At 38.4% G+C, this 22,483-nt stretch overlaps 1 protein-coding gene across 7 annotated transcripts in view; it reads right to left on the reverse strand.

Annotated features, from left to right (window-relative positions):
• RALGAPA2 (Ral GTPase activating protein catalytic subunit alpha 2) overlaps positions 1-22,483 on the reverse strand; it is a 325,720-nt gene that overhangs the window by 199,916 nt on the left and 103,321 nt on the right. For 6 of the 7 annotated variants that reach the window (XM_055373507.2, XM_063702324.1, XM_055373508.2 and 3 more), the window contains exons 15-19: positions 18,081-18,318; positions 14,599-14,763; positions 11,605-11,745; positions 4,115-4,252; positions 2,201-2,298 (exon numbers count right to left, since the gene is read on the reverse strand). In XM_055373507.2, coding sequence (XP_055229482.1) covers positions 2,201-2,298; positions 4,115-4,252; positions 11,605-11,745; positions 14,599-14,763; positions 18,081-18,318 — 780 coding nt within the window. The remainder of the gene's footprint in view (positions 1-2,200; positions 2,299-4,114; positions 4,253-11,604; positions 11,746-14,598; positions 14,764-18,080; positions 18,319-22,483) is intronic. The other variant, XM_055373512.2, reaches the window with a different exon arrangement.

Genomic DNA, 22,483 nt, shown 5'->3' on the forward strand with positions numbered 1-22,483 from the left:
CAGATGCATGGCACATAGCATATACCAAAAAGAACAAACATACGAACCAAAAGATTCCTGCACCTAAATATACTATAGTGAAATGGAAGGAAAAGGACAAACAAAAACAGCAAGCAACAATAACCAGACAGGACCGGATGGACAGAAGACTTCTCAGCAACAATGAAAGACAAAAGATTATGGAAAAATAACTTCCGTTAGAAGGAAAAGGGAGAAAGAGGTGGGAAAACTATAGTAACTGAGATGTTGTACTGTCCGAAAGATAAAGTAACCGAGAATCAAGATAAGAAACACCAAAAGGAGGCCTTACATATCTCAGAAATAGCACATATGAAAGAGAGGTGGCATTTCAGATCAATAAAGAAAAATTAATTCAATAAATGGGACCTGACACAAGTAGTTATCTATTCAGGAAAAAAAATGAAATTGGATCCCTACCTCACTCCGTAAACAGGAATCAATTCCAAATAGATAAAAGACTTAAATTTGTAGAGCAAACCTGAAACATTTATAAATATAATATTTTTATTCCTGTGTAGTTGAGACTTTTAAAAAATTCCATAAAGCCTCAACAATAAAAATGATAATAGAGAATATCAAAATGAAGAACTTCTGTTCATCAAAAGATACCCTAGAGAAGGTAAAAATATAAACCATATATTGGAAGAAGATATTTGCTACAAACATAACCAAAATAGGATCAGTAGTCATACCATACAAAGAGCTAGTAAATATAAATAAAAAGACAAAAAATAGAAAAACAACAAAGGACATCAGTAGGCATTTCACAGATGAAACAAAAATGGCCAATAAACATATGGGAAGATTTTTAACCTTATTAGTAGTCTAAGAAATGCAAAATAAGACATCTTATTTTCACTCAGTTGACCAATAAAAATGAAAAAATCTGATAATAGAAAGTGTTGGCAAGAATGAAGATGAATGGGAGCTCTACACAATGCCGACAAAAATATAAGTGATGCAACCACTTTAGAGAACAGGGGTTATCTTGTAAAGAAATTATTTTATTCTATAAGTCATTAATTCCATTCCTAGATAGCCATCATAGAGAAAACATTAAACAAGCAGATGCTGAAACACATACAAGAATGTACATGGCTACAGTTTTCACAAAAACAAAAAGCTGGAAACAATCTAAATGTCAACCAACAAGAGAATGAAAAAATAAATTGTGGTCTACTTATAGTGGAATACCACATCATAGAAAACTTGATGAACTATTGCTACATGGCACAATGTGAATAAATCTTAAAAATATGTAACTGAGTAAACAAAGCAACAATACTTTATTAAAAAATTCAAAAGTAAGGACAACTAAAAAACATCCCGTTTAGAGATACATAGTTATATAGCAAAACTACAGAGCAAAGCAAGGGGATGATGAACACAAAGCCAAGATAAGGCCCCTCTCTGAGGGGAGACAGCAGAGAGAGGGGACAAGGAAGGAGTGTAGAAGCCAAAATGATCTGAAGCTGATGGTGGATTTCTGGGTATTTATTTCATTGCTGAAAACAGAATATACAAATGTAAACTGGTACATGCCCTTTTTAAAAATAAAGAAAAAAGAAACACAACATGGGTTATTGTCCAGTGGGAGGGGAGCAAGGAGAGGCCTTCCCTTTTTTATTTTGTATCTTTCTGTGATGTTTGAGTTTTCTAAGAATATATGCTACATTTAAAAAAAATGAATAGGGGTTATCTGCATGAATGAGTTATGGGCTTATGTTTTAATTTTCTTCTTTATACTTTATATATATTTAAATAAATGCCATTTTATGTTTTTTTTTTTTTTTTTTAAGAAACCTAACATCTTTGTGAATATTCACTGATTCTAGTAATTCATGTCAGGTAGAGGCTACCTAAACGGATGTCAGGAATGGGGAATCTGAAACGTAGGTTTAACAGGCAAAGGTAACTGCTTAAAAATACACAGTGCCATACACAGACCAGGTGGTGAACTCCATTTTCATGTTAATTTTTTTCCTATTTTTGTAATGTGACTGTAATTTTACACAGAAAGCAAGCAAAATCTTAAAAGATCTCAACATCATTTGGGCCAATAAACTGTCTAAATGGAAAAAAATATTTTAATTATCACTGCCACCAATAAATTTACTTACTGAGCACTAATTAATGTTTATTTTTAATGACAAACTGAAATGGCTTGAAAATATCTTACTGTTATTCCTTCATGTTCTCTCTTCACATGTCCTTTATTCTCTTGAATAGGCTGAGGCTCTGAAGAACTCGAATTCTGTGTGTTTTCTGCTTTTTGACCTAGAAATGGTGGGGCAGGGGGGTAGCGGAAATAGAAGGAATGTTTCAGATAGTAAAACTGGAAAATGATTTTATATATAGGTAACTATTAAATTTAAATATTCTAAGATATGTAAAAACAGGAGTTATGGGCCTGGCAAAACAGCAGCCTACGGGTCAAGTCCACACTTTAGACCTGGTCTCTGGCCCACAGAGAGCTCTGAAGAGAGTGGATTGATTACTGTTCACTGTGGCCAACAGGTTCACTTAGTGCATTTATGTTCGCACAGGGGAGGGCAACAAAACCCTTCCTGGGGTCTTGGGGAAGGTATCTCAGAGAAAAAGTGCCTGTGTTGGCCAGATGAACCAACAGGAAGAAGAGAGCAGTAAGGTGCTTCAGTATTGCTTGAGAATAAAGATTGACGAAAGCACAAATAACCAGTTTCAGTAATAAAAAAGGGAATATCACCACAAAGCCTGAAAACACTAAAGCTGATCATAAGAGGATTTTATGAATAATCTGGGGGCAATAAATTTGAAAAAAAAAAAAATTTTTTTCTAGAAAAACATAATTTATCAAAGTCGGAACAAGAAATGGAAAATCTAAATAGTCCTATAACTATTTAATTTTAACTTTTTTAATTTTTTAACTTGACATATAAAAATTATATTAATATAATGTGTATAATATATTGTTTTGAAATATGTGTATACACTGTGCAACGGCTAAATTAAGCTAATTAACATGTATCACATACTTTTTTGTGGTGAGAACATTTAAAATCTACTCTCTTAGCAATTTTCAAGAATACAATACGCTGTTACAAATTATAGTCACCATAATGTACAACACATTTCTTGAACTTATTCCTCCTCCATAACTGAAATTATGTTAAAATATAAATGATATTTTAAAACATTCCTACAAGAAAAATCCAGGCAACTGGTAGTTTCTACCAAATATGTATAAAAAAAAATAGCCTTATACAAAACCTTTCAAAAATCTTTCAGATAATACATTTTCTGAAGCTTTTACTGTATTTTCTTATTTCCAGAGGATTTCTAAGACAGAATAAATAATTCCCTACTCATCTGATGAGACTAGCATGACTTTGACATTAAAAGATATGAGATAACTCGTTGATAAATAGAGTTGATTTCTTAACTAATTCATGACACCAAAACAGAATAACTATTTCCACTGATACCAGACACACTTGAAGCACACTCTTTCATTGAGAAATCTATTCTTCACTGTTTACAGGTCAAACCATCTGTCTCCCTGCTTTCCACACCCTGTTGCTGCTGCAAGTTGTTGGTGAAACCGTGTAGATTAATGCTATTAAAAGTTATTATTTTCCACCTCAGCAGAGTCGGCAAGCTGCTAATAAACTTTTTCACAAGTCTGGTCAGCTTTCCATTCTCATTTTCAACTTTAACGGCTCTTCTCACAGCCCTTTCCCTATGTCCCTGCCCCCATCCTGCCTCCCTGCCTTCCGTAATACCTAACTTGATGCCCTACTTGACTTCATGTTGTAACAGCCTCTGTCTTCCTTCTACTCCAGCCACTTGGACTCCTGTCTTGTCCTCAAACATGCCAACCTTTAAAAAAGTGGGTATATATCTACATATAGATATATAAAAATAATTTAGATAAACAGGTTTAAATAGTGCAAATATTTCATTGCCATAAATCACATCCTTCTAATCAAATTAAAAAGGTAATTCCCTTGAAATAAATATATTCAGAATACATGTACAAAGCAATACTATATGCAGCTTTTATTCCTCTGCCAGAATCTACAGTTCTGTATTAAACACTGAAGACATCACGTACCCTGAGAAGAATCTGAGCACAGCGGCTCGGGAATGTCGGAGGTGCTGCTACTCCGAAGGACCTGCTGCTGCTGTCCCACTGTGAGATGGCCAGATCCAGCTGCAGGTGCATTTTCTGACTGTTGACACTCCTCCACTTCTGTGAGCATTAATAAAACATGCAAAGTTACAGTTCAAGTTTTTAAAAAACACATTCACCACTTAAAACAACTGATTTAAAAAATAAAGTTTCAAATGCTTTTCACAAATAATTTATAGTCAGATAATCTGCATTTACATGATCAAGTTTCCTACACTTGCTAACCCCTAATATTCTACTCCAAGAGTACCTTTTCCACTTAAGTTCTATAAAGACTTTTATTTTTCAATCAAAGTAAAGGAAAAAAGCCACAATAAAAGGTTAAGAACTGTAAAAGTCATTTGACATTTCAGGGCCAGGCATGCCAAGGAAAGAGAGATCCAGGAGATGCACAGAATGGGTAATGTACATTTGAGTAGAACAGAAAACCACACACACACACACACACACACACCCTAAAGGAAGATGAAAGGAAATGTGGGAATTTCTACTGCATTATGCCTTTTTAACAGGTAAGTGCCCAACTGTCCAAAATAAAATGCTATAGTTATGTAATGGCTTATTTCATCAAATGCAATGCTGAATTATTCTCTAAAGTACAGAATGATCCACAGGTATTTGCAGAAAACCAATATATATGAGACATAAAATAGAAAACCATAGCTGGGTAGGACCACAGGATAATCTCAGTATTATTACAAGCTATATTCCCCTATAGAATGAGCTCCCCCCAGCTCATTTCTAAACTGCACAGTACACTTTAATCTCTAAAGACCACCCAAGGCACTGGAATTATCACCCCACCCTCTCTTTCTAGAGTCACAGCTTCAGGGTTGCACCACCTTTTACGTAGGTTGTTTTAATAGCCTGCAAACTAATCACTAATCACTGTCCCCCTCTTCTTACCACCTTCATATTTATCCTCTCCATGGTCTGTCTAAAATAAAGATCTGGCTGTGCCACTCCTCTTAAAACCCACCAAAGCCCTCTCTTGTTAGAGAGTCGTCAAACATCCTAGTCAGGGTGAACACAGGCTTTCCTTGATCTCACGGGACATACTGATCCCCTTGCAAGGTGCTCTAGCTCACTTTAGTCTCCAGTAGTACTAACCCAGTTGGCACCTGCTACTCTGTTCTTCCTGCTGTTCACTCCCCTATGCTAAACTCACACCTGCTCCCTCATCCCTCCTTACCATGCTGCCCTGGGAATATCCCCTACAGGACCTGCTCCCTGGCCCTGCATGCAAGCCCCATTGCTCTGTTTCTCACTAGATTCCACACTCACTGACGTAGTCATGAAACTTTACATCCACACAACTAGAATATTTTCCAAAAATTTTAATTTGCTCATTACTACTACTAAGAAGAGGATGATCAAAACTCAGCCTGTATTATCTTAACTGGCTGGGTCACCTGGTTTGTCACCTGAAATGGAAACTCACTGTCAATGGGCCACCCTCTGTATAATCCTTTAATCTGAGTCATAAGGCAAACTGATGGCTCACTTTAAGCAAGAAGTATGTTGGAAGATTCTAAATTTAATACAGAGGATTTCAACAAAAGGTTGTTATTTTTTCTATCCAAATGAAAATGCATTTTATAGTGTGCTGATATGGTTACAAGACCTCAAAACTATGAAATTTGTGTGATCCTTCACTTACAAAAATTTATCAATTTACTTTTTTTTTTGCTCTGTTGCCAGGTTGGAGTGCAGTGGTGTGATCACAGCTCACTGCACACTCGACCCCCCTGGCTCAACTGATTCTCACACCTCACCCTCCTGAGTACCTGGGAGTTCTGGTGCACGCCACTATACCCAAAAAATTTTTGTCTTTTCACAGAGACGGGGTTTTGCCATGTTGCCTAGGCTGATCTCAAGCAGTCCGCCCACCTCGGCCTTCCAAAGTGCTGGGATTGCAGGTGTGGGCCATGGTGCCCAGCCCATAGTCTAACTTCAGATGCTGGTGGGAAACTGTTTGGAGTACAAGCAAAGATAGGCCAAGGTAGCAAGAAAAGACAGCTATGTTAAAGCCTCATGTTTACCAGGTTGTCTTTGCCTTCCTCTTCTTTTGAACAGCCAAGAACTGTTCATTTTTCTACAGAGAAACACAAAGCATATGTGCACATTTTTAATCTACTTACACATCCCAAAGTATAGACTATGTCCTTCTCACAGATCTATTTCTAGTCTCTTCAGCCTTCAGCAACAGAAGCCAAATAACACCATAGGGCCAGCCCTTCCGGCTGTCTTCTCTAATTGTTTATTCTAATTATGCAAGATGTTGAAACCTTCTGGGAACAGTTTATATTTGTTAATGAATCTACTGGTTAATCCAGTACAGAAGGGGGAGCCCAAGAGCTTCCTAACTTTCTAAAATATAATTGGCAAATGCCATTTTTTATGGCTAGTGGGAAGAGTTAGTCTCTGAAGCCTGATGCCAAAAACAGATAGATGTTGGTTTCTGGGCTATGAGCAGGAGCAAATAAGAGCTGAGCCAACACTGGCAGCATCTTCCTAAAGATAAAGAACATCGCCATCTGGTGGGATGCAACATAGCCACAGCACCATTGCTTCCAAATTAGAGCGTCCCCACTGGTCCTCAACACAGCAGACGGACGAAGAGCCTGCCACCACCAGCTGGTCTGCCTTCCCAACAGGCTGGCCTAATGCAGCTTTTAAGGCTTTGTTTTTATAAAACTGTCAGGAGGGACTTATCAGATGGAGAAAGTCCAAGCCTTCAGGAATAGCGGTCAGTAGCAGGGCAGGAGCACTCATGATTTAGTGGGAAGGAAGGGGAGAGCCACGATGCTTGTGTGCTGTTGGGTTGTAGGTGCCCTGAGCTACCTACTCCTGTAGTTGACTATCAGTTCAGATGGTGTGAAAAGAGAATTTTCAATTCTCCTTATCCCACAATTTAAACCCAATTTCCTGATTTGTAACGGTATATTTATTGGGATTTTCTCATACTTTATATTAAATACATGTTTTGTATAAATGAATACATGAATGACAGAAACAATTTCTTTATACTATTTTTCCTTTTTAAATAGTTCTTGAGCTCCCTCTGCTGGCATTTTATTTAAGAAAGAGCAATTTATGTTAAATCTGCTCTCATTCTGTGGGGTTAGCTGTCAGCAGTTGCTCTTTCATAACGAATGAAAATCATTTTAATAGTGACATGCACATACCAAAAGACAGGATTATGTGATATTTAAAATGGAGAAAGAATTATATCAGTTACAATAAAATTATATAATACATCCTAGATCTAGCGCATCTTCTATTTTGAATATCACACAATTTGTTTAAATCACTTCAAAGAGCTAAATTCTATCTCAGATTCACCAAATAATGTACTCTCTCTAAAGCCTAGCTAGTTTCAACTACCCAGATTTTAAAAGCACTAACTTTCTCGTCTCTTGACAGTGTAAGTTACACAATACCATTACTAAACTATTACTTTCTTTTTTTTTTTTTGAGATGGAGTCTCGCTCTGTCGGCCAGGCTGGAGCGCAATGGCGTGATCTTGGCTCACTGCAAGCTCCGCCTCCCAAGTTCATGGCATTCTCCTGCCTCAGCCTCCCAAGTAGCTGGGACTACAGGCACACAACTGGCCAGTTTTTTGTATTTTTAGTAAAGATGGGGTTTCACCGTGTTAGCCAGGGTGGTCTTGATCTCCTGACCTTGTGATCCACCCGCCTTGGCCTCCCAAAGTGCTGGGATTACAAAGTGAGCCACTGCACCCGGCCTAAACTATTACTTTCTAAAGCTCCATTCAAAACACCGAAAAACAATCAAATAAGGATTACTTAATTTCATTTTTTTCCACTGAGAAAAGGCAGTGTGATCAAATTAAGTGTGTAAGCTCTTCAGTAACTTCTATTTTTTTCCAGATCTCTATTTTTCACAGCAATTTCACTCATTTTTTAAGTCTTCCTTACTCAGTCTTACATTTAGTAAGTGGAGTGAGGCTCATTCTTCAATAACCAAAATTCTGAGTTCCATTTATCCCTTATACAAGGTTGCATAAGCAAAATAAATAGTATAATTTCCTAATTTTTAAAACTCCTTGCATGATACCAATCTGATCCTATAAAAGGCACAGGAAATGCATATCAGCTCAGCATCTTGAGGTTTCCCACAAGACCAAACTTCCCAAGGGTAAATCGGACCAGGTCCTGACAAAAAAGCACTTCCTAGAAGCACACAAACCAGATGCAGAAGCAGCGAGGCAAGGTTTGCCATACCATTCCAATATGCTTTTTTAGAATAAGGGGAGATTGTTGATCCTCTCATTACTACTATTACAATATTCCTAAAAGAAAAATAAAATCTACTATCTGTATGGCCTGTTAAGTGCTACAGATTGATAAATGTTTTAACATAAAAAGCAGTTAAAATTGTAGAACAGACCGGACGTGGTGGCTCACACCTGTAATTCCAGCACTTTGGGAGGCCAAGGTGGGTAGATCACAAGCTCAGGAATTCAAGACCAGCCTGGTCAACATGGTGAAACCTTATCTCTACTAAAAATACAAAAACTTAGCTGTGCATGGCATGCCTGTAATCCCGGCTACTCGGGAGGCTGAAGCAGGAGAATTGCTTGAACTGGGACCTGGGAGGCAGAGGTTGCAGTGGGCCAAGATCGCACCAGTGCACTCCAGCCTGAGGTACAAAGCAAGACTCCATCTCAAAAAAAAAACAAACAAAAAACAAACAAAAAAAACTGTAGAACAGCTGGAAAGAACTGTTCTCACCAAGGGAAAAAAATAAAGAAAATCACAAAAAGTGCCAGTCCTACCTCCCCAACTGTGTTTCTTTATGTAGCTATTCATATTAATGGAAACAGGTGGTTGTGACTCCAAAATACAAACGTCACTTCTTCCTCCCAGAATATGAACAACCCACCCAAAATTCTGCTGCTGCCGCCAAATACAGTCCCAAAAAGATCAGAAAAACAAACAATCGTAGCTAAAAGTACGTAATTGTCTATTGCTTATATTATTAAAACAATTTTGGTGGGTTTCTAAATCACATAGCTTAGAAACAAAAACAAAAAAAGTTAAATGTAAACAAAATTAGCAATCATGTTAACTTAAATGTAAACAAAATTAGCAATCATTGATAGGGTAAGGAACTTGTGCCAGAAAGTAAAATTAAGTGTCATATTATCTAGCAGTATGTTGGTGGGGTATGCCTACATACTTGGATTTAAATTGGAAGGCAAATTCAATACTCTGATGTGCCAACCAGTGGAGAATATACAATCTGCCCTTGGGTCAGTCTCTTGATAGGACAGTCATAAAGGACAATGGCATCATTTTAAGTAGTAAAGAACCAATGGCATCAGGCTAAGAAGCTCACTATCATAGTTGGAATGTGAGGTTGTTCTCAAAGTCACTATACTCTGAAGTTCTTTCACCCTTTGTGCTACAAAACCAAGAACAAAGATGGCAAAGGCAGGAAAACTGCAGACCGAGCCCAGGCCACTTGATTTCACTCTGACTTAGGATTTCTCAGCCTCGGCACCGCTGGTATTTTGGGCCAGACAATTCTTTGTTTGGGAGCTGTCCTGTGCATTGCAGACTATTCAGTAGCATCCCTGACTTCCACCCACAAGCTGCCATTAGCACTGTCCCACTTGTGACAATTAAAAATGTCTCCAGGCATTGCTGAAATTGTCCCCAATTGAGAACCACTGCTCTAAATCACATTTAACTTCAGTTGGAACTGTATACGTATATACAGGAACCAAGAGTCTTAGTAAAATAAAATGTAATATTGAATGAGAACAAAAGCTTCCAAAATTAAATTACTAATAGGAAGAGATTTCTTGTGGGAACATGTTCTGGACAAACTAGTGAAAAACTTAAGAGAAACAAAATATAGAAAAAAATGGACTGTGACATAAGAAAACTTTTCACCATGAAAAAAATTCTTTTGGGGTGTGTATTAGCCAAACGGGGTAAAATCATTTTAAATACTTTATTAATCATCTCCAAACAATAGCTTTTTTTGAAAACCAAATAATTGGGCAGTTAAAACTCAACAGTAATTTAATTGACTAGTGACCATTTTCCCATGTACCATTCTTACTGTTTTTCACCTTTAATTGTTACTGGAGAAAAAGAGTTTTCTAAGAAACATTATAGTCCTCGCTCTTGGTAAAACTTCTTCCCTTAAATTCTATAAAGTAATATGGTATTTACATAGCCATCAGAGAACGTAAGCTTTCATTTTGCTTTGCTAAAACACAGTATGACATAATTTAGTACTACAGAAAGCCACAATTAGGTTATCTCCAATGTTAAAAAAAATACTAATCTTTGGGAGGCTGAGGCAGGTGGGTCACGAAGTCAAGAGTTCAAGACCTGCCTGGCCAACATGGTGAAACCTCATCTCTACTAAAAATACAAAAATTAGCCAGGTGTGATGGCACACACCTGTAGTCCTAGCTACTCGGGAGGCTGAGGCAGGAGAACTGCTTGAACCCGGGAAGCAGAGGTTGCAGTGAGCCGAGATCGTGCCACTGCACTCCAGCCTGGGCAATAGAGAGAGATTCTGTCTCAAAAAAATCAAAAACAACAACAACAAAAAATACTAATCTACAATGCCAAATTTCTGAAAATAAAAAAGATCATGAAAATGATCTTTCTCTTTTAAGGAAGAAGATTCAGTTCATCCTAGAATCACTGAAAAATAAATAGACATAGGCCTAATTATTCAATATAGAGAAAGGTAAATCCTTCTGTTGAAGTAAGTAGGCCAAAAATGACTTTTGGTGCTATGATATCTTAATAAAAAATGTACTGTGTGTAAATCACACACGGCTAAATTCAATTTTAATTGGCTGAATTACAGGAACAACGTTTCTTTGTTTTGGAAATTACTGCTTTTTGGCACTGGTCCTTTTGCACTCAAATTTCAATAGTCAGTATAAATCTATATAACTGGTTATTACTTCACATATATGATTTATTAACTCCAAGTAGATCCCACCTACATACATTTTTCTAGTTTATTCATTTTTTGGAAGGCATAGCAAGCATTCTAATACTGACATTCTCAAAACTTTTATGAAAATCCCCTTACTTTCTATGGGCACTGTATAGAAGACACACTAAGGCAGGCATCACATTTCCCCCTATTAAATAGCTATGGACTGAAAAACCCTTCTATCCTTCTTAATTGTTATTGCCAAGACCAAAGTTATAGAAATTTTTCTTGACTATCTAATTGCCATTAAGTATCTAACTACACAAGAGCAATTACTAGCATTCATTGCAATTTAACACTAGTGTAATGGTCAGGCACATGCGTGATGTGGGGATATTAACAAAGGAAGCAACGCCCAGAGGCAAGCAGGAGAAGCCCAGGAACAGTGATGGACACATGAGACAGTATTACAGTACCTGACAGCCTGTGAGAGCAAGAAGAGTAAGAGAGACCAGGTAAGAGAGCGCTCACGGTGTGAAGGAGGAGCGGGACGCTTTTAGTGGCAGGCAAAGCCTCAGAAAGGTGGACACAGTTGCTGATAGACTGGCTTCGCTTAGCTTCCAGGAGAGATAAAGTAATAATTATGTCAGAAGAACAATAGGACCTTTCACTTTATTATTATTACTTTTCTGGGCTCTCTTTAAACATTTAAAGGAGGTCATTTAAACTTTTAAACTTTAAAGAAGTCAGTACAAAGTATAGTATTTAACTGTAGTCTCTAAATACAGCCAACTTTCAGTCAGTCATTCTCATGACACAGGACAATGGGCAATCCACAAATAATTTTATTTTGAAATGCTTTATATGTTTAGCCTTTCCTTCTTTCTGCTGTGTATCAGATTCACATTCAGATTATTTGGCTGGACAGACATTATAATCAGTTTTCCTTTCCTAAAGGACAAATACAAAAAGACCATGGTGAGAGAGGGCATATCTGGCCTTCATTCAGAAGTTGGTTTGCTGAGAGCTGACTGTATTCAAAAGCAAATCATTTAGTAAATTAAATATCCAAAAAGCTCAAGAACACATAAAAGTCAAGTTGAACATTAAAAGATTTGATATTTGAGGAAAAGGTAAAATCTCCATGAAACCCATCCTTTTATGTCACATTTCATGCTTATTAAATCCATACATCTTTAGTGTCTACTTTACGGTGTTCTTATGTTTTCTATATACTGCTAGTCAAATAAATATTGGAGGAATTGAATGAACATAGGAGGAAAACGTGCTTCATATATGTAAAACCACAATCTGTAAAATCAGTTTTATTCTAAAACAAAAATATAAAGATTTACTTGCTGCTTTACTATTTTCATATGACATCAGTTAACATTAATGAAATGGAACTACAAATGATGGTAACACATTTGCAAAAACTGGAACAAACTTTTCACCCTACTGCCCTTTCTCCTACCTTTTGCCTATTCGAATTCCCAATAGGCTGGGCGCCTGTAATCCCAACACTTTGGAAGGCCAAGACAGGCAAATCACCTGAGATCAGGAGTTCGAGACCAGCCTGACTGACATGGTGAAACCCCATCTCTACTAAAAATACAAAAATTAGCTGGGCATGGTGGTGCACGCCTGTAATCCCAGCTACTCGGGAGGCTGAGGTGGTAGAATCGCTTGAACCTGGGAGGCAGAGGTTGCAGTGAGCCAAGATCACACCACTGCACTCCAGCCTGGGCTTTTTTTTAAGACTCTGTCTCAAAAAAAAAAAAAAAAAAAAAAAAAAAAATTCAGTGATAGAAGAGCTGGGCATGGCAGCTCACTCCTGTAATCCCAGCACTTTGGGAGAGAGAGACGGGCAGATCACCTAAGGTAAGGAGTACGAGAACAGTCTGGCCAACATGGCGAAACCCCGTCTCTACTGAAGAAAAAAAAAATTAGCCTGGCATAGTGGTGCCACCTGTAGTCCCAGCTACTCAGGAGGCTGAGGCAGGAGAATCGCTTGAACCTGGGAGGCAGAGGTTGCAATGAGCTGAGATCACTCCACTGTGGTTCAGCCTGAACGACAGCATGAGACTCCGACTCAAAAAAAACAAAAAAAGAATCCAATGATAAAAGCAAATAGTTTTTAGGAATTGGAATGAGAAAGGAAATCAGTGAATGAGCATCCTCAAAAGTTGCCTGCTAACAAAGAACTGGGTCTCTCCTCAGGGGAGAGAATGACAGAAAGAAAGAAGAAGCAGAATAGGCTGTGCATGTAAATAAGGTGATAATTTCCAGCAAATGCTACAGCAAAAAAGTATGAGAGAGTTACAGTTAAGGTGGAATATATTTTCATAAAAACTCCAACAGGATTCTAAACCATCTGTATTAAGCCTTTACTAAGCACTATAGAATATGTTAAGCTTTAATGAATCTTTGTTTTATGGCCAGAGGATCTTGCGACTTTCTGAAGTCAACATGTTAAATATCAATTACAATTGTCTTAAACCTAAGTTACAGGCTCAAAGTCACTGGGGAGGAGGTGGCTTTATTTATTCTTATTAAATGCCGTATACAAGCTTCTTTTTAAAGAGTTCACTTTTTGTTTTAAAAGTAAAATGTAGGGCGGGCGCAGTGGCTCACGCCTGTAATCCCAGCATTTTGGGAGGCCGAGGCGGGCGGATCACGAGGTCAGGAATTCGAGACCAGCCTGAGCAACATGGTGAAACCCTGTTTCTACTAAAAATACAAAAATTAGCCGGGCGTGGTGGCACGCTCCTGTAATCTCAGCTACTCAGGAGGCTGAGGCAGGAAAATTGCTTGAACCCCAAAGGCAGAGATTGCAGTGAGCTGAGATCGCACCATTGCATTTCAGCCTGGGCGTCAGAGCGAGACTCTGTCTCAAAAAAAAAAAAAGAAAAGAGAAGAAAAGAAAAGAAAAGAAAAAAAGAGTAAAATGTAGCAAAGTAGTCCAATTAACTGGGGGTTGTTGGTCAAGTTGTTAACTGAAATACGCTGCAAAGATAACATCCACAGGCATGAAAAGGCTCAATTTTCCAAAGGAGCAAAAAATGAAAATGTCTATCCAGTCCTGAAATTCTCCTTTTCTTTGCTGAAACAGGTTGCCACACTCTAAAGATTAATATTGTTTAACACTGACAATAGTGCAACTACTGGTGTATTTATTAACAATCTATTCAAGGTTCAAACAAAACCTGTATTTTCTCTATTTCGCACAAATATCTCACTCAATATCAACATCACAAGTTCTTTCTCACAATGGAGGATTTAGAAATAAGTAACTGAAAACTGTGATTTGAAAAGTAACCAGAGCAGAAAGCTAAAAAGATGTAGAGACATTTCATTTAATATAAGGTCTAATATTTAAATTTTGAGTAGAATTTTTAACACACTTTATGCCTATAAATTTATTTTAGATAACAATTAGATTTTTGAGAAGCATTTAAATAAATGTTTACCAGTTGCTTTTTGGCGAACAATATTTCTTGCCTTTTCCACTCCCGGTGCTCCAGACGTGGTGGCACTCCTAAATCGCATCGGTTCGGTCACATCTGGGTGGCTCCGCCAGCTGAGAGAAAAGGATCTCCCCACGGTGGTTCCTTTCTGAGGATCTAGAACACAGCCTGATAAAGGAAAAGAAAAATAATCTAAAGGCTGAATTCATTATTATTCATTTCACGCTTGTGTTGCTCAGCAAATGGTGTACCTACAACTATATATAATCAGCAGGTTTCCTTGTCACAAATTAAGTACCACTTCCTTACACTGCAATTTAGGAAGTTATTCATATGTCACTAATTTAAGAATTCTTGTTGCCAAAATATTTTCAAGAATCTAAAACAGTCTTATGGATATTATTATATCTTCATGGTACTCATTCCAATATACAAAAGAAAGTATTAATAAACCTTTCTCAGTACAAGAACAATATCAAATGAAGTTATACTACTGTTCCCAGGACACTCCAAAAACCACTACCTATAAACCAAAAACTCAGAGATCCTGATGTTAGAATAGTACTGCATCCTGTAGACACCAACCCCTCCACAAATCCCCAGAGCAATCCATGCCTATAAAGTCTAATGTGGATTCAGTCAAATGGGCAGGACAATGAAAATCTACAAATAATACAAAATCCTATTTTAGCAAAGGTCCAAAACAATAAAACATTGTAGTCTGAGATTCAACTTTTATTTTTCCTCATATTGTTCTGGTTAATTATTTCAATGAGAGGCTATGGACCAAAAGAAATAGAGGAGGAAAGAGAATGGCAGACTTACAGATTTCTGCACAGGTATGATGTGGCCAATGGCTGCCACCTGTGGCATGTTTCCACACCCAGTTTCCTCTGCCTGTGCTTTTTGTTTCTAGTAGTCTAGCCCTTAGAAGGCAAGTGTTTCTATAATAAATATTTAAATCCTTTTTAGAGTAAAGCAACATAAATCAGAAATATTAGTCATGGTCACTAATTAAATAATGTGTTCGGTACATTTTGAAAACAGTGTTTTCGACGTTGTTTGCCTTCCTAAGATAAGTCTCTTTAGATGAATCTGTGGGTAGGAAGAGAATCTTGCAGAATGGCAGGCGTAGGCGTGTGTGTGTGTGTGTGTGTGTACTGTATGCACGCATGTGCACTCGTGCATGGATTACAACAATTGAAGGTAGGTCCTTATCTCCTATTTCAGCTCTCCTCCTCTGGCCTGAAAGGTATCCTTAGCCAGGTTCTCTTCTGGGCTGAGAATGACTGTCTTAGGGAGCCAAGCTCCTAGTTGGAAGTATCTGGGTCCTCTCAGGCCCCGGGTTTACACAAAGGTCCTCAGAGCTGTCAGAGAGGACTAGATGGACGCCAAGGGCCCAGACTCTTGGCTCCCTGCGCCTACTTCAATCCTAAATCTCCAGTCTATTTCTTTAGAAAGGGGTTGTGTATACCTTCAACCGGGAAGAAAAACGGATCTGTTAAAAATGTTAGAAAATCATTGCATTAGACAGTCTAAATCTACATTGGGATTAAACTGTTCCACTGGATTGCCATGTACTTCAACTACTTTATTTTGGCTTCTTACTAACTTGCTTTTATTAATTAGTGCTTTGGCAAGCCATTCTCAGATTTCAATGAAGATATAAGAATCCACCACATTTATTATACATGTATATGGTTTACGAACCACTGTAACTGGTTCACACCTCCCTGTATCCACATCCTCTGTTGTTCTCTCCTGTAATGACATTAGGCTTCATCACGTGACTTACTTGGTAGCAAAACTGAACAAGCAGAGACTTGAAATGCACTTGAAAATTTGAGCTTACCCTCTTACTGCCCCTGAAACTCTAAGCCACTTGGTGAACAAGCCTGAGCTAGCCTCTGGCTGCTGAAACACATGGCCCAGTCACACCTCATTGCCCCTGCTGACAGCCAGTCAACCCGTAAAAGTAGAGCTGCCTAGCTGACTATTTCACAGTGTGGCTGACTGCAAACACAGAAGCAAAGACCAGCAGAAGAACTGACTGGCTGAGTCCAACCCAAATTGCCAACTCATCAAATCAAGATAAATAAGTGGTTGTTATTTTAAGCCATAAGTTTTGGGGTGATTTGTCACATGGCAAAAGCACACCGATATTGTCTATAATAAGGCTGGTATTATTAAAGGGTAGTCTATGCAATAAGCAATGTGTACCCTTTAAGAAGCTTTGAAGGAAAAATTCCTCCCAAGTCTCAGGAGGACCTAATAAAAGCTAAGCATCACCTAAGTGATTGAATTGTTTTTACCCTATGTGCTCTGTGATTCTCTATTTGATGTAACCCTGCAAAGACCAAAATCAAATCCAATGTTTGACTTTTCCATCTCCCCAGCAAGCCCACGAGGCTCTATGGCATGTATTTTGGCATTTTAATCACAATGGCAGTTCCCTGCAACCTCACTCATTTTGACCCTATTTTGTATTTGATCTACTGTACTATATGCCTTTCTATGAGCTGTCTCAAATCTTTACAGAGTAAGGTGTAGTACAAGTGAATTAATCCAAGGACCATGCCACATCCTTAAGCACAGTAATTAAGGGGATGCCAAATTGTCATTCCTAATAGAAACTACCACTGATGTTTTCTACCTTGAAAACATAACTTTCATTTGAGGTTCTCAGTCCCAAAACAACTTTTACCCAGAAATACAACAAAGCCAAAATAGCTCCCATCTGAAGCATTCAGAATTTCTCCCCGTTTCCTAGAGAGGCTGTAGAATGCATCTTAATAGTGTGACATCTTGAGTTGTATTTATCCAGCTTTGATTTCTAAACACTTCTTAACTATGTGGCCTTGGATGAGTCAATCACTGTAAGGCAACCTTGTCCAACCCGTGACCCATGGGCCACATGAAGCCAAGAATGGCTTTGAGTGTAGACCAACACAAATTCGTAAACTTTCTTAAAACATTATGAGATTTTTTTTTTTTTTTGCAATTTCTTTTTTTGTTTTAGCTCATCAGCTATCGTTAGTTTTACTGTATTTTATGTGTGGCCCAAGACAATTCTTCCAATGTGGCCTGGGGAAGCCAAAGGATTGGACATCCCTGCAAAGTCTCTGTACTTCAGTTTCTTTGTCTGTGATATGGGGATAATACAAGTATCTACAGTTCACTAGGTTATTATGAAGGTAAAAAGAGATAATATGTACAATGTAATAGCCATTATTATTACTGTTAGTTATCACTACTATTACTACTACCTTCCTTGCATCTTCCTTCTTGCATAGCTTCCTCAGAAATTCACCATCTCATTAAGGGAACAGAATGATATGAGACACAAATTAATGCCACTATTAAGAAGACACTGTGTAGTTGGTTCAGTTTATTATAAAATTTCATGCATTAATTGCTTAGTCATACAAATACACACTCGTCCCCAGTCCTAGACATCTGGTGTTAACCTGGAAGAGTGGAAATACCTTTGCCTCGTTGCTTCTTTTCCTTTTGTTCACTTAATTTATCCAGAGGTAGGTTTGTCATCTCAACTCCATAAACGGTTCTTGCAAGCACTGCTGTCAAGGAGTCCATAATGTTGGCCCACTCGTTTATAAGTTCCTCCCATTCCGTGAGGGAGGACAGCACACCAAGAAAGTCATCCCAGAGCTCTCGAGAAATGTACACACAGAGGTTTGCTCGGATCCAAGCCACCATGAGCGTCTAAAACCAACCAACCAACAAGAGACTTCATACATCTTCATTTGGAAAAAGCATACTTTTAAACAAAATGTTTTAAATTACTATTAATAACACAAATTTTAAAATAAAAAGTACTTTTGGAAGTTTTCTTTTAATTCTCAAAATTCATTTGACCAACTATAATCAAAATTTAAGCTATTGGGGAGTTAGTTATCATTATGAACAAAGTTACTGATTCAATATTGTTCTAGTGTCTGCAGCTGGCCCTGGCTATAATCAGAGAAAAGACAAAGCCCTCCGCACAGTGACAACTCTGCTTCCTGAGACTGCTCTTTTCCTACCATCCACAGTGGCTACTTCAAACCTCCTACAGGAAAACCGCCAGCCCACCAAATCCTCCCTGACTTTGAGCAGATGGATTCACTGCAGACTTCACAAGAAACAGAACCCATTCAATGAGACTCCCCTCAACCTCTGCCCATGGACTCACATTCTTGCCCATATTCACCCAGCTCCTCCTCCACCTGTGGGCTGAACTTCAAGAGGGGCCCCGCTCTGCTACCCTGTTGCCCCCTTACACTCTGGACCCCTTCCTCGGAGTCTTCATGCCTCTCTTAACCACCCCTCTCCTTTAATCTCCAGCCAACCCCACTTCCCCAGCTCTTTCTCTTCAGCATTTAAATATACTCCAAACTCTTCCTCATCTTAAAAGAAAAAATTCCCTTGAACCCAGATTCCCCCGTCTAGCTACAGCCCTTTTCCTTCCACTTTCACAGCCAAACTTCTTGAAAGAATGTTCCACACCCACTCCAACTGCACTTCCTCATCCCGCAGGCAACAGACTGCTCTGGTTCTCCCCTTTCTGAGGCCACTTCCACCTTCTGCCTGAGTTTTGGCTCCATTCCCATGGCTCCAGTTATCCTCTGTGTGCTGCTGACTTCTGAATCTCCATGTCCAGCTTAGACCTCTCTACTGGTTTCCTGATCTATCTACCTAGGTACTAGACAGTGCTACTTACACAACCCTCAGGCACCTATCAAAGAGCATAACAGTAAAAGGTATTCAATTTCTTCCACTGACTTTCTCTCAGTTCCTTCACCTGCTCGCTCCTGCATGTGGCCTTTGCACATACTCTTCCTTCCCTCTCTTTCCTCCTTTTTGTTTCTGTATAACTCCCCCTCATTTCTCAGGTCAAAATTTGTGCATCACTTCCTCCAAGAAGGTATCCCTGACTATCTCCCCACCACCACCTCCCAGCCTCCAGGAAGTGTCCTCCAGGTCCCTGCATTTTCCCCCCATCAATGCACCTATCACACCTTTCCTTCACAGTCTATTCACTTATCAGTGTCTGCCCCCAGTCTCATAGTCCACAGCACTACAACTGGTCACCTGGACAGCCCTATGAGACAATTATGCCTATATGCTGGATATTTCCTTCCCATAAAATTGCCCCATTCCTTACCTCTGCCAAAATATTCACCATCCTTTAAAATTCAAATCCAAATATATCTTCCCTGAAAGAAGTGCCTCTACATAGCCAAGTCCATCTCAAATGAGCCACAAATGCTTTCCTAAGCCTTGTGAAAAGGAATCCTTATACCCAAAGTCTATGTAAGTCCCATAGCCTGGTGTCAAAGAGAAATGCACTTGTTAAGATGCCAGCTTGCATTTGCATTGGCCCAACCCAGATGCAAATAGGCTCCCACTCTTGTCAGGAATTCTTCTTTGCATAGGTGAGTTCACTTCTTAATTTTTTTCCCCAAATTATATATAGATTTTTTAATGGAATTTACTCTTTAACATAGACACAGGAAAACTCTGATAAACAGAAATCAGTCTATAAAATCAGACAGGCCTATTCTGACCACCTGGAAAATCTTATTTAAAGTGGTCCTTCTGTAATACACCTGTTCTCTGTTTCAATTTGTGTTTACCACTTTTTAAGAAGATAAAAATGTTAAAGTAGGACTAAAGTAGTTAATTATATAAAAAACAAGATATTAACCACTTATATTTAAAGTCTGATTCTAACATGTATGAATTTGGTAAAACTAAAAATATGAAAGAAAATAAAATAATTTTATTATCTTTATTAAATATTTTATTATGACTAAAATGCCATCTTCTATTAATTTTTATACCCCTGCTTTCAAGATGAATTTGAGGCCATTGCCATAACGTACCTATAGACAATAAAATTAATAAATATTAGATCAATAAGTATAATCTGAGCCAAGTAAGAGAAGAAAGTAGAGACTGATAATGTTATTAGGACTCAGACTCACATTTGGATATAGTGCCAGCTTCATGATAAAAGCAGATGTCTTGGTGTAATGAGATGCTCTATACTGGGGATCTTATAATGGCTTCACTTTATTGACTAATTATGAAACAAGCGCAGAATGACTTCTTGCAGCTTATAAAATCAACTTAGCAAATATTACAAACATGTATGCAGACCTGTTGAATTATCATCATAATTCACAACTGACAACACTTGCACAGAGCAAAATGGTAAAATGGTAAAATACACTTGGGCGGTGAGTGGTGGCACCTGTGGACATGAAGGCAGGGTGTCCTTTTAATCAATTACCATTTTCTAAAAGGAAGAGGGAAACAAACAGCCTGGACTACCCTGGTTTGTGACCTAGGAAAGTCACTTGGCCTTTCTGTAGTCACATTTCTCATTAAAAATAAGAGGTGCATAAGAGCTTCTCCAAGGTTCCTTCAGTACTGAAATTTGATGTTTTATCAGATACATTTTGGCACACAAGATGTATTTTAAAAACACCTTAACTAATAAATCACTCCTGTTCTTATGAACATTTGCTAACCAACCACTTCCTACTTCACTCTACCAACACATTAAGGGGACTGCGTAACTTTAAAGTAATGGCTCATATTACAAAGAGCAGGACCACAGTTTCCTGATATACCATCAGAGCTTCAAGCATAAGGTCATATTTAGCACTGATAATAAATTAAAACATCACTTAAGGCAATAAGGCAGTCACCATTATTTGGTAAATATTTAAAACTAAGTCAAATTCAGTCATCACTTAAAGAAAATTTGGTGGCCCAGGTTATCTACTGACAGAAAAAAAACAAACACTAGAAGAACTAGAAAAAGATAAAAAGGGTAATAAAAACTTAAAAATGTCCTGTCCCTTTTAACAGTCTCCTTGTTCTCAATTTTTCAAAAAAAAATCAAGTGTCTAGCCATTTTAGACAGTCCACATGATCAAATGAATACTAATTAGATAGCATGTTTTAACGGCAGCGTGGGACCAAGATGATGCCCAACAGACAGCCTGCCTGGTAAGTCCAGACCCTTAGTATTCTTGCCTCTTGCATCTCACATAAGAACGTGGGAGGTCAACAGATGATCACAAATCCCAGTGGGCCCACTCTGATTCTCATGACAACCCTGCAAGGTAAGAAGAAGTCCTTTCCTGATTGTGACAGATGAGGGAAGACACTCAGAAAGCCAAAGTCATGTGCTCAAGGCCACATAGCCAGGGAGCAGCAGAGCTGAGATCAGAAACACAATCTGCCTAATGCCAAAAAGCTCATCCTCTCTTCACTATTTTTTATGGTAGGTTTTTTTGTTTGTTTTTTTGAGACAGGGTCTTGCTCTTTTGACCAGGCTGCAGCACAGCGATGCAATCATAGCTTGCTTACAGCCTCAACCTCCCGGGTTCAAGCAATCTTCCCACCTCAGCTCCCAAGAAACTGAAACTTCAGGTGCATGCCACTATGGCTGGATAATTTTTTAAAAAATTTTTGTAGAGACAGGGGTCTCACTCTATTGCCCAGGCTGGTTTTGAATTCATGGACTCAAGCAATCCTCCTGCCTCAGCCTCCCAAAGTGCTGGGATTACAAGTATAAGCCACCATGCCCAGCCTTTTGGTTAGTTCTTAATTTAAGCATCCTTCTCGATCTACCTAACCACTGCCAAAATAATAACAACATCAAAATCATTAATAATCATGAACTCAGAACTAAGTTTCAGGGAAGTCAGGTTAACTGAGCTTCAGGGAAGTCAGGTCATCTGAGGAGGGAAGTAATATCTGACAAGGTTTTCTCCATTCATGGGGGGAGTTTTTTTTTCCCCAAAGATCAAAACCAACCAACCAACCAAAAACAAAACAAAACAAAAAAACCCGAACCCCAGAATAGATACTT

This window comes from Gorilla gorilla, chromosome 21, assembly GCF_029281585.2.
Source record: "Gorilla gorilla gorilla isolate KB3781 chromosome 21, NHGRI_mGorGor1-v2.1_pri, whole genome shotgun sequence".
Classification (NCBI taxonomy): Eukaryota; Metazoa; Chordata; class Mammalia; order Primates; family Hominidae; genus Gorilla; species Gorilla gorilla.